At 45.9% G+C, this 12,400-nt stretch overlaps 1 protein-coding gene across 11 annotated transcripts in view; it reads left to right on the forward strand.

Moving 5' to 3' along the window:
* PLCB1 (phospholipase C beta 1) overlaps positions 1-12,400 on the forward strand; it is a 3,004,223-nt gene that overhangs the window by 1,749,336 nt on the left and 1,242,487 nt on the right. For 10 of the 11 annotated variants that reach the window (XM_069608284.1, XM_069608285.1, XM_069608286.1 and 7 more), the window contains exon 8: positions 7,000-7,100. In XM_069608284.1, coding sequence (XP_069464385.1) covers positions 7,000-7,100 — 101 coding nt within the window. Of the gene's footprint in view, positions 1-6,999; positions 7,101-11,860; positions 11,939-12,400 lie in introns of those variants that run through there. The other variant, XM_069608294.1, reaches the window with a different exon arrangement.

Raw genomic sequence — 12,400 nt, forward strand, 5'->3', positions numbered from 1 at the left:
CTATTTTAGGCCTTTTTGTTGTCTCAACAGTTGCCATGTTGTTTTGTAGATTATAGACACAAGTAGAATAGAGTTAGTTTCACCACACTTAAGGGAACTATTTTTACTGCACTTCAGGGTGCCCTAGATTACTCAATACACAGACAACATAGACAACAATGATGGGTGGCATGTACAGTTGAACAGGGCATATGTTAGAACATTAGTTTTGTTGAGCATTGTTGTAACCAAGAGTATCACCATTTTGTTCAGGACCCCGATTTGAAGTTGCACAATGCACTCATTTTTTTTTAAAGCTTTCCTTTCCTGACAGCCAGCGACAGGGAAAAAGGGAGGATAGGAGGGGGTTAGCTGAAGCTGTGATAATCGGCTGTTCCCAGGACTCCTACACACCTGCCTACAGCTCTTTTTTTGGATAGGACAGGGCTTGTGATTGGTTCCTCTCACTCTCTCACACACTCCTAGGCCGTCCTCCTTCCTAACATTGGTCCATTTAATTGTTTCTTTTGAGTGATATATGAATATCTGGAATAGGCCACTTCAGCTATGTCACATATGCCAGAGTGACAACCAGTAAGCATCCCTGGAAGTTCAATTCCAGTTCAGAGCTACTGAGCAATGCATTTTAGGTATGGAAATTAGCACAACAACATGATTTTTGATGCAGACATCTGTTGCTGTGGCATGCAAGGCTTAGCCGAAATGCCATATTCTTCTCTCACATGTAGAAGAAATGTGCCATTCATTTTTAAAACCACAATAACGTTCATTATTTACATTAATTTCCTTTTGTAATATGATGACAGGATACAACATAGCTATCAAATATTTGTGTGGTTTCTTGGATGCCCTCACACATGGAAGCTTGCCATCTTACAGATAGCCCTATAATCACAGAATCACAGAGAAAGTTCTGGAGTTTATGTTTAACTTTTGTGGGGCCTGGGGCTGTACCTCTCTCATTGGAAATTGACCCTCTGCCCTAATCCTGGCATCTATGATCACTGGTTAGTGATACTGCTTGTTGACTTCTACCCTCTAAAATACTAGATTTCTCTCAAAATGCTTTTCTGAATGCTGGCTATGTAAACTGCCTCATGGACTTCCTAACTATCTCTACTCTATCGAACGGTTAGTCCTCTAAGGGAAATGGGGACGGTGCCTGCAAGTATGCTGTTTTGATTCAGACTTTTCTGTCATGCTTACTCTCACATTTTCATTTTCCCTCTCTACACTCCCACCCTGCCTCTTTCCACTTTTATTCTCTCTCTTCTGTCATGTCCCTCCAATATTTCACACAGTCTAGTTTTCTTCCTACCCTTTGATGTTACTACTCCCTCTTATCAACTACTGCTATGCCCTTCTCCACTCAACTGCTAATAATCCCTCCTCTACACTACTCCTCTCATCGAAAACACTACCACAACTCCCTACTCCATGCTACTACTCCCCTCCTCATACTACTACTCGCCCTCCTCACTGCTGCTCACACCACGTTCCCCCTACACACTACTTTTCTTCCCTCCAACTACTCAAACAATGCTTTTCAGCAAGTACCATCCACTTCTCAATCAATTGTTACACTAATTTCACTAATCGTTCACCACACAAACACACACATTGACACTGCAGAACCACTTTCACTCCTAAACTAATACCTCACGTGCATCTCAAATCTCCTTCACAAGTCGATGCTCCCCCATTGCTCCTGCTGGGCTCTTGATCATGCTACACCTCTTCCTCTGACTTCACCCAAAACACCACACTTTCTACTTCCTGTCCTATGCTTAAATCCCCCTCCTCTGGGAGGATTGGATAATTTTCTGATGCCAATCCGGCTCTGTCTTCCCCACCCTCTATGTGGATGTGCAATATAAAGCCATCAGAGAGGTCCTATGCCCCACCCACCTTCTCCGTGGGGCTCACCACAAAAAAATGATGGCTGTATAAGAGGTCCAGTGGCCAAATACATGTTCCAGGACCTGTTCCCATGTGCTAGCCCAGTAAGCTTGTTGGGAGAGGATGGTTCAATTTCCCCTCTTGGTCCCTGGTGGTCCAGGGGACCTACAAATTGTTGCTCCGGCTTGGTGGCAGACTCTACTGGCCCCACAACGCATGTCTTTGTGCTGTTTCTGTGCATGACTGCAGCTGGTGCCTCTTTCTCTACTAGCAAAGTGCTGCTGTAGTCGGGTCTCTGTGGGGCTGTGGTTTCTCATCATAGCTTTTCTTTTCCATTGTCTTTCCGGATCTCCTATTATCCACTGTGCGTGTAACACTGAGGCTGAATTTCTTGGTTGGCTTCACTGTTGGCTTTCCGCATGGGACTGGTAGTCTCTATAAATGAAAAGAGACACTGGCAAGGATATGAGACATGAGTTACGGCAATTGATTACGTGGGTTAAAATAATGCATGCTGACGCTAGGGGGTAGGCAAGAATCAGAGCCCTCTCAGCTAACCTGGGCCTCAGGTTTAGGGATGGCTTTGGATTCCTCCTTATCCCCTCAACCTCCTCTGAATAGAGCTTCCTTCCCACCTTTCAAAGGCCAGGTGTCTGACCTTGTCATGCCCATGTTCCAAAAGTAGTACCGTTATTTGAATGGGTAATATAATTTGTAAAAATGGGATTTAAGCACTAGTGGCTGTAGGGCCACCTGAAGTGTTTTGCGTTCAATGTGAGATTGGTGGTATATTCGCTGTAGCTATTAGAACAGGGTTTGGGGTGATGGGATGGAATTGTTGCATGTTTTGGGGTTGTGAAAATCGTTTATACCATTGCAAGTACTCACTTTATCTAAATGTATGACTCAAGGATGAAATCATTGTTAAAATATTCTCAAATCCATTTTAACCACACCTGTGCGGGACTCCTGCTATGTCATGCATGTCTTGGAGGTGGGCTGTATGAGAGTCTGGGGATTTGGAAGTATTGTGCTTTTGACTTTGCATTGAAATGGTTGACCATTGCGTTGGTCTTTGGAAGAGCATGGTGCTTCTTTTAAAACAGGGGGACACATTACGAGTTTTGAGGTAGCCATGCCGTTCTTAGCAGCATGGCTGCCTCCAAACTTGTGTCCGGGTCCCAAAAAAAGATAATTACCGGGCCATTCTGACTTTTGCGGGCCCGGTAATTCCCTTTTCTCGGGACCCTGACCTGGTACATCCCCATTCCCATTCAAGCCCCCGTAGGGCTCAATGGGAAAGGGGAGGATGCTAACAACGGACCCGTTAATGACGGGTCCGTTTTTAGCATCCTGGTCTGCTCGTGGGTGGCGGTATGCATGTCTGGTCTGGGCCAGGCGTGCATACCACCACCCGCGAGCAAACTCGTAATGTGGTGGCCCAGAATGAACGGTGCCGGTCCCTTACCGGCACCATTCATTCCGCAGCCGCCAGCCTCGTAATGAGGCCCAATAACTCTTAGGGGTCAGGTCTATGCCAGCATCTGTGCACTCAATTTGATTTCCATGAATGGGTCACATTTGTGTTTTACTTTTCCTGGATGAGCTCTAAGCACTAGCACTGATCAAGGATCCAATGCCTGATGTGTGCACCATATTATCGTATGTAATACATACCGTGTGTAACGATATGTAACTCTGCTGTGCACATGATTATGCGCCCAGCTACCTGAGGGTTCGGACGCGCTTTATAAATAAACAAACTAAACTAACTAAACTAAACCCTCATTCCCAGAGTAGGGGTTTCACCATGTATCCCATTTATTCCTGGGTAAGAGATCTTGGCAAACAGCTGGTAATGCACCCACCTTGGTTGATGGCAGTTGTTATCAATTTCAGTGATTACAAGCTGTAAACAAACATAATGGGCCTCATTACGAGTACGGCGGTAAGGGGTTAACGGCACCGATAAGCATGACGGTGCTGTTAACCCCCTACCACCGCATTCCAAGGTCCCTTAGCGGGTCCCACTAGGGCCAGCTGGTTTTACCAGCCGCCCTTAGTGGGACCCGCTAAGGGACCAGGGAGCTAATAACGGGCCCGCTATTTGCGGGTCCGTTATTAGCTCCTTCCCCATTCCCATTGAGCCCTATGGGGGCTCGAATGGGAATGGGGAATGGTTTTCAGAATGGGGACTTACCAGGAATGACCCAAAAATACACATTCCGACACGGGTAATAGCATCAAGGCTACCTCCAAACTCGTAATGACCCCCAATGTCTCTCTAAAATCCAGTTTAGAAGCTCTGCAGTCAGGAAGTCATCCCTTTGATAGAGAGTGTGGCACAAATGTGTCCCTCAATGGTCATGAATGCTAGACCTGGTTTTCCAAACGCAGCTCAGGAAAAGGCCATGTATCACCAGTATGATTTGGATACATGGATTCTTCAGTAAAGTCGCATCCTAACAGTTTGTCCCAAAAGAATCATATGAAAAATGTATCAAAAGAATCATATGAAAAATGTGTGTGTCAGACACCATGGATTGGGTGCCTATCAAAAAGGTTTAAATAGGTGAGGGGGGTTGCCATCCTTCACCCCAAGTCAATTTCACATTAATTAGGACTTTACCTTCTGTAAAAATCAGGAAGAAGATCCTGCACCTAAAAGAGAGCAATGAAACCTCTAATGGACTCAACAAATCTTCCTGACTTGAAAGATCTAGCCCGATCCTTGGGGAACTGGACTACTTTCTTAAAGGCTAATAGCAATAAGCGGTATACACTTTTTTCTTCTCTTGGCAGGCCCAAATGGGAGGGTAGTCATGTAAGTCATGTTATCTAAGCCTCTCCATCTCAAGGCATGGATGTGATCCTGCTGCTGGCAGAGAAGGTGCAATAACTTAGATGAATAGTAGCTGACCTGCAATTGCCAAAGACAAATAAGTCTACCAATGCCTGGTGCTACCCCATAATACCAACATGCAAGGCCAGTGTTGGGGCCATTAAAATATTATCCATTGCCCCTAACACATAAACCCTGTTGAAACTGGTTCTCGGCAGTCTGTAACTTAATCCACTGAAGCTTTATAGTCTCCAGTGGCCCCACCACTGCTGCTACACCCGGACCCATGTGGTCTGTTGCCATGTCTGAAACCATTGGCCTTCTCAGGTCAACCTGGACCTCTCTGCAACAGTCCTTGATTCTAAGTATGTTACATCTTCTGTTAGATGAGTCGAGAAGCTCTTATCTAGAAGTTAGTGTGGAGAAAAATGCAAATATATGCAAGTGAATGCCTGAAATAATGTTGATGTGAAGTTTAATTTTAAGTTAATTTGAATGTTAGTGGAAGAGGTGTCCCAATTTCAAAAAGACTAGATCACTATATTCAGTACTCCGCATTATGTAAATTAAAGAGACTACATTTTGTAATTAGTACCCAGTGAGGGCGCAATCAGAATGAAAGCCATTCTGATTGGCCCTCGCCGAGTCATTACCAGGCCGGGAATCCCTCCGTCGGGATTCCACGCCCTTCCCCCGTCCCACTCCTGCCCTTCCAACCCCACTTACCTTCTTTTTGATCCTTTTTCGGGAGTGGATGCGCTGGGAACAAGTGTTCCCAGTGCGTCCGCTCCTGATGGCCGCCATGGAAAGGGAAAACAGACTCCTTTTCCCTTTCCATGGCGGCGGCCATTTTCTTGGTCGTTTCTTTTTTTTTCTGTCCCTAAACGCCGCTGCATTTCGGGACAGAAAAAAATGCTTTTAGTGCCCCGGTCACACACATAATGCGGGCCGGGGTACTAATAGCAATATGACCCTCGTGGCGGGGGCATTACCGACTCAGGTAATGCCCCAGGCTCTTCCTTAAGGCCCTTGCTTCGCTCGGGTCTATAACTATGGGCCCGGGGCATTACCTGAGTCAGTAATGCCCCCGCTGCTCGGGTCATATTCCTTAATTATTAACTTGCAGTCAGATTGGAGAGACAAAGATTGGCGACTAATGATGTGTTTGCTCATATGTTTGAATGCTCACACCACCAAAAATATATACATATTTCACAAATAGAAGTTACTTAAAAAAAGAATATGGATAGATGAGTGTGAGTCTTAATTGTAGTAAAGGTACATACCTGTAATGGTAATCGCTTGAAGACTGGAGATGTGACATTGGATCTTTAGGTTTTCCCGGCTCCTCATATGGGCCCAATGTACTAATTAGAAAGTCATAGAAGCTTCTGTTTGTTACATTGAAGTCAATATTCTGAGAAGGTTATCAAAGCTGCCAATTAGGAGCGGGTTAAACAGCTTGGGATTGCATCCAGGTTGTGTATGTCTGTTCCTGTGCTCACCCTGCCGTGCTGCTATTAAAGATTTACTAAGCTAACTTTACCCAGGATTTTTGTCTCACATCTGTTTTCTGTGACAGAGGTGAAACAGCCCTTTACAGCTGGACCCGGGGTGCTGAACCCAACCATAGGGTGCCATATGCATCTGCTGGTCGTCAGCCAGGGAACATGAAGAATTGCACTTTTAGATCAGAGCGTCTTATAACTGCCCAATACAGTTACTGGGAAACACAGTTACATTCCCTCATAAACCCCAATGCTAACACAGTCCAGAATCAAGACCATGTCCTGCTCATCCAATGAGCCAATGCAAGTAACCTAAGCATAGCAAGACAGTTCAACCGAGAGATTATTCTCCAAATAACAATGAGGATCAGCGCGATTGCTCTTGTTTCTTTCCTTCCCATGTGCTCTCTGGGAGTTTCGAGTTCTACTTCTAAATACAACACAAGCATAATTGAATAGAAATGAAGCCAAAAAAGAATCTTTTTCGCAGATCAACGTTTTGCAACAGCAATAGTGAGGGTGGGAACCATGTGGAATTATGGCAGTCTCGAGCACAAAGAATAAGTGACAATTGGAGCCATGCTACCCCTGCAAGACACTACCCCTGCAAGACACTTGCTTATCAAATTATGTTTCATACAATGTCAAATGCAAGCACATTGTTCACTAGGCTGATGTGTTAACTGTTATAAGAACCCATAGTAATGGCAAAACGAAATTAATCTCTAACTTTTTTCTTTCCCTTTCTAGAGCGATTCAATTCCACTCGATGACTTCACTCCAGAAGCATACCGGGCGTTTTTAACTAGTGTCTGCCCTCGACCAGAAATTGACACCATCTTCGCTGAATTGTAAGGAAACAGCTTGTTTTCGTTCTCACGGCCTCTGTGTAATGTGGCAGATGGCAGCGTCCCGTGCTGTGCTTAAGACACAGAGGACCTGATTTACAAAGTGATTTTAAATGGGATCGCAGATTACAATATCTTCTGTGAATCAGGCCGGAGTCGCTCAAGGAGTACCTGAATGATGTTTTGTTGTCATGTAACACTGTCTCTGAACGTGCTGTTGCACAGTGATTGTGTGTTTATGAGATTATGCATCAATAGTGTCGGCGGGGAATTCTCCCGGGGCCGGCTGGGCTTCCGCGGACCTCCGGGCAGGGAGGCCCCAACTCCTCCCGTATATCCCAAAGAGATAGAGTATGAGACACACGCAAGAAGCAAGGTGATTCTGCTGTTTATTAAACAAAACGGCAGGGATGGCTAAGGATTGTACGCGTCCGTCCTGACACTCTCTCAGCAGCGTGTGGCTCGCAGGCCCTTTTTACCTTAGCATGACGCGCTACTTGCGTCACCTTAGCAAAATTAGCAAAAAACCTATCGCCACTCTGGATTGGTTCCCCGAGTGGTAGGGTTAGTATAGCATACATATAGAGGACGGGGTTATTGGTTAAGGGTCAGTCAGGTGGTATACTTGAGTTGTCCCTTCAGTTTGATACATAAAAATTGTTACATGAAGACCCCTGAGGATTGGTCAATGTTAATGGTGTCAGTGATAAGGGTCCCATGTTCTGATTGGTTCACCCGCGAGCCCCCCAGTCTGGGACCATCGCTGTTCCCAGCTCGCGGTGCACCTGTCATTTGCAACAATGTTTCTCTATGGGTATGTGCAGACAATGTGAGGATTTATTCATAAGCAGGAAGGCCGACTACTCCCACCGCCGCAGATGTCCGTTGAGTCGCTTAATTGTATCTGCCTGTGTCTTGAGACGGGGGGATTAAGACGCCTTCTTCCTCCTGGGCTTGGCACCCTATCAAGTTCGGCTTGGTCACGTGAGGTGGGGACCGTGGTTGAGGCAGAATTCTGCACAATTAATATTATATTTCTCAATGTGTGCCTGGCTTATCTTGCAGGTGCGACCTTGGCGTCGGCTTGCAGAATGAGAGTTTGCAACGTTGTGCCCTTGACTGTCTGCTTTCACTGGGCTCATTCTGCAGGGTCAGCAACCGAACCCTTGCTCATTTAATGTTCATGGAAGCTTTTGCTTGCGGCCTACTTGGGCCTGGTGTATGGGTGGAACCATTTGATGCAGAGCGCTTTAGGTTACGGTATCATCTTGCTCTATCCCCAGTATCGTGTCTCCGTTATATTCCTCATTAGGATACATGGTTTTAGAAGAAGCGTGAGCAAGCCTTTTTAGATAAATTCATTATGCGTCTTGCGTTTCTGCATTTGAGAAGCCTATGTTAAAAATAATAAAGATGCACGTCTGTGGGTGTGTCCGTCGCCTACGTCATAGCACTGAGTATGTTCTTCGTGTGGATTGGTGTGGGAGTGTCCGGTGTGTATGTTGCACGAGTGTGCTGACCGTTAGCTAGGTCGTCATGGCATCTCTAACGATGTGTTGATTTGGTGCTGGATGGTTTAGTCGAGTTCATCCATGCCGCAGGTGTCGGCATGTGCAGGGCAGGCAGGTGGGCATGCGGGTGGGCATGCGAGTGGGCACATCCGTATGTTCTTGTACCAGGGTATTTGGTCATCTGGGAGATGGGCAAACTCGTCTCGTGGCGGGTGTCTGGGCCGTGATCCTCAAGGCCATGGTTGAGAGGGGATTGGTGGGAGCCTTTTGTTCACTTTTCCCACTTCAGTCCCCCCTCTGGTCGACTTGTCGACCACAAACATATCCTTTTCCTTATCTCCTCTCACTCTCCATATTTTAGTTACTCCTCCCAAATGTCCATAGTGGTTGACATGGTTCTCAAACGAACAGTACATATATACACAAGTTCCTCCAGGTGTGCAGTATACCCATTTCCCTATGTAGCTCCTTGGGTTTCTTGGGTTTTCGAGCTTCACAGATGGTGGGTCCAGGTGGTTAGTGATGATCTGGTTGCGCAACCTCTCTCTCTCTTTTATTATTGTGCCTGCGTGTTGGCCGTCATCTGCTGGCATCAAGGGGTGCATAACGACCATTTCGATCATCTCGTCTGTGGTGCGTGCCTTCCGGGCCTTCCAAAATCTTATTATGATAAGTGCAGCTCCAGCCAAAATAATGCATCCAACTATGATCTTCAGTCCATCTGACAGCCAAGATGGCATCCATGACCATAGCGTCGAAAACCAGCTCTCATCCTTTTTTACACCTTTACTTTCATCCATCATTTTGGAGTGCATCTGGGCCAATTGTGATACTGCTTCTGTCAGTGTACCATTGTCAGCATCGTTAGCAGGAATGAATGTGCAGCATGATTGTCTTATCTTCGCGCAAACTCCTCCTTCCATTGCTGTGAGGAGGTCCAGTACATATCTGTTCTGTAGTGCTACCATCCTTACTGCTCGCAATTCCTCTTTTATTGCGTTGAATCCATTTACTGTAGATTTAATTGTCATCATTAGTTCCCACCTAGTTATCTGGAGCCATTTTGCGTTTGCGTAGGCCTGTAGTCCAGGATGTATTATTGAGGAGAAGAACATAGCTGCTCTGCTGAATAGTCTGTGTTCTGGCGGGATTGAAGTTAGTGCTGTTTCCGACCTTCCCCACAGGTAATTTCCTTTCAGAGGTTATCCTTGTCTTTTCCTTCTGTTCAGGACGGTGTTGTTGCCGTTGTTTCGGTTCTCTGGCCCTTTCTGAAGCTGTACAGATCTCTTCTTCCTTTTGTTTCCTTCATCCATTTTGGGGAAGTTCGCCACATTCACATGTTTCTGGGGCACCACTAGTGATGGTACATTAACATGTACTATTCTGCATACACCATTCCACAGAGGGGGCAGTGTGTGGTATGCCTTGTCTCCATAGGCCCAGTAATGGTCTATTACTACTGCTGTTCCTGCTCCCCCCTCAGGTAGCTCTGTCACGCTTGCACAGTTGGTGTTGTATCCTACGTCCACTTCTCCTTTGTGTTGGTAGCATACCTTAGGTGCAGTCATCGGCAGTATTGTTATTGGGTCTTCATCCTTCTCTATCCACGTTAGCATGGGTATGTACTTGACCCAAGTCATCCAACATCTGTTGTTGTGCTCTGCAATAGTTGTAGTATCTTCTCTCGTTATCATGTTGCTGCCAACCACTCCTATGTCCCATTTGTCACCCAGGTACACCTTCCCTGTTATTATTATCAGTGGTCTTACCCAACATCCTTGTTTACCAGGAGCTTCAGTGGCGTACCAATCACATGGTAGGTACTGTAGTGTAACTTTCTTCGTTTCTCCTTTTTCAGGGCCACTTGTTATGTATCTGAATGCTTCGGCATGTAAACTGGCCTTGTGGTAGCTCAAATAACTCTTAAGGAAGTTATTTTCGTACGGGTATGTGTCTCGTGATTTCCATACCAGGTGCACCGTGTTCCCTTGAAATCTCCCTTTTGTTTGGAACAGTGCCAGGTATATTATACACTGTGCTGTTTTTTAATCTATTTCCGTGGCAACAAAAGTTCGGGAAGCACTCATGGCGTATGGGATCAATGAGCAGACGTAGCAGCTGTCTTCTGTTGTTTGTTTGCCTATTTTGGTCATGTGTTGGTACCACATGTTGTTAGAGACGTGTGCTGAATTTTGTATGCAGTTGTCAATATCTTTATTCTCTGAGTATGTGCTGCGTTTAACTCTATTTCCCTTGTGTGGAATGTTGCTAGTACCACCTGACGTAACTGGGGGTGGGGGTATATTAGGTTTGGGTACAGCTAAAATATTGAAAGCATAACTGTTCCGCCATACAGAGGCAGCCACAAACCCGGTGATCATCAAAATCCCTATCATCTTTATTACAGAGGCTAGTTTCACTGGCATTTTGCTCTTACCTTGCTGCAGTCCGGCAGCTAATTCTTGTGACGTTAAAGTTGCCCGCCTGAAAATTCTCAATATGCTTGTTATTAGTGTTAGTTGTTGTTTTCAAGCTCTCCCTATCAAGTAGTCGTTCAGTGCCCAGGCGAAGAGCTGTTCCCACGCCAATCTAAGCGATCTATCTCTTAGGACAGGCAAGTATGGTTGGATGTGGGGCATTGATTGTTCTATGGCCAAGAGAAGTGCTGTGTAGTAGACACGTACCCTCCTCCTTTTCAGGTGCTTTGGCCTTTTTATGTAATAGACAAATTGGTGCGATAATTCTTCAGGGTAGTTATTGTCTGAGGGTATCATCTACTCCTCCTGGGCAGTGAACTTTGTTAGTTATCTGTTTTCTTAACAGTACAATAATACACCGTACCTGCATGTGTGAGAGAAAAAAAAGGAGAACATTCAAGTGTTTACATGTGTATGTGCAAAACAATGTCCTTCAGTTGGGTTATTATAGCAGTGGGTAGGGGGTCAATGGGCAGAGGGTTGGGGTTCAATTGGTAGAGGTTTCTTTACTCTTTGATCGTGTGACCATGGGGTGGGCGGTATGGTAATTACCCCTTTCTATTTCAGTAGTTGTCTCCGGGGAATCAGGGGGGTGGCAGGGTATGGGGACACTTTGGCCGTTAGTTGCGGTAGAAGTCCCTTCCTCCGTTGGCGACGCTGTTGCTGCTCTTCCAATGGCCCTGTCGGTGACGCTAGGGATGGTCTGGAGTTTGCCAATCTTTACGTCGTGTAGGTGGTTCCAAGCACGTTTGTCCTGCAGCTTTCTTCACTCTGACTTCACTCCAGAAGCATACCGGGCGTTTTTAACTAGTGTCTGCCCTCGACCAGAAATTGACACCATCTTCGCTGAATTGTAAGGAAACAGCTTGTTTTCGTTCTCACGGCCTCTGTGTAATGTGGCAGATGGCAGCGTCCCGTGCTGTGCTTAAGACACAGAGGACCTGATTTACAAAGTGATTTTAAATGGGATCGCAGATTACAATATCTTCTGTGAATCAGGCCGGAGTCGCTCAAGGAGTACCTGAATGATGTTTTGTTGTCATGTAACACTGTCTCTGAACGTGCTGTTGCACAGTGATTGTGTGTTTATGAGATTATGCATCAATAGTGTCAGCGGGGAATTCTCCCGGGGCTGGCTGGGCTTCCGCGGACCTCCGGGCAGGGAGGCCCCAACTCCTCCCGTATATCCCAAAGAGATAGAGTATGAGACACACGCAAGAAGCAAGGTGATTCTGCTGTTTATTAAACAAAACGGGAGGGATGGCCAAGGATTGTACGCGTCCGTCCTGACACTCTCTCAGCAGCGTGTGGCTCG

Source organism: Ambystoma mexicanum, chromosome 4q (assembly GCF_040938575.1).
Source record: "Ambystoma mexicanum isolate Mex_15411 chromosome 4q, UKY_AmexF1_1, whole genome shotgun sequence".
NCBI lineage: Eukaryota > Metazoa > Chordata > Amphibia > Caudata > Ambystomatidae > Ambystoma > Ambystoma mexicanum.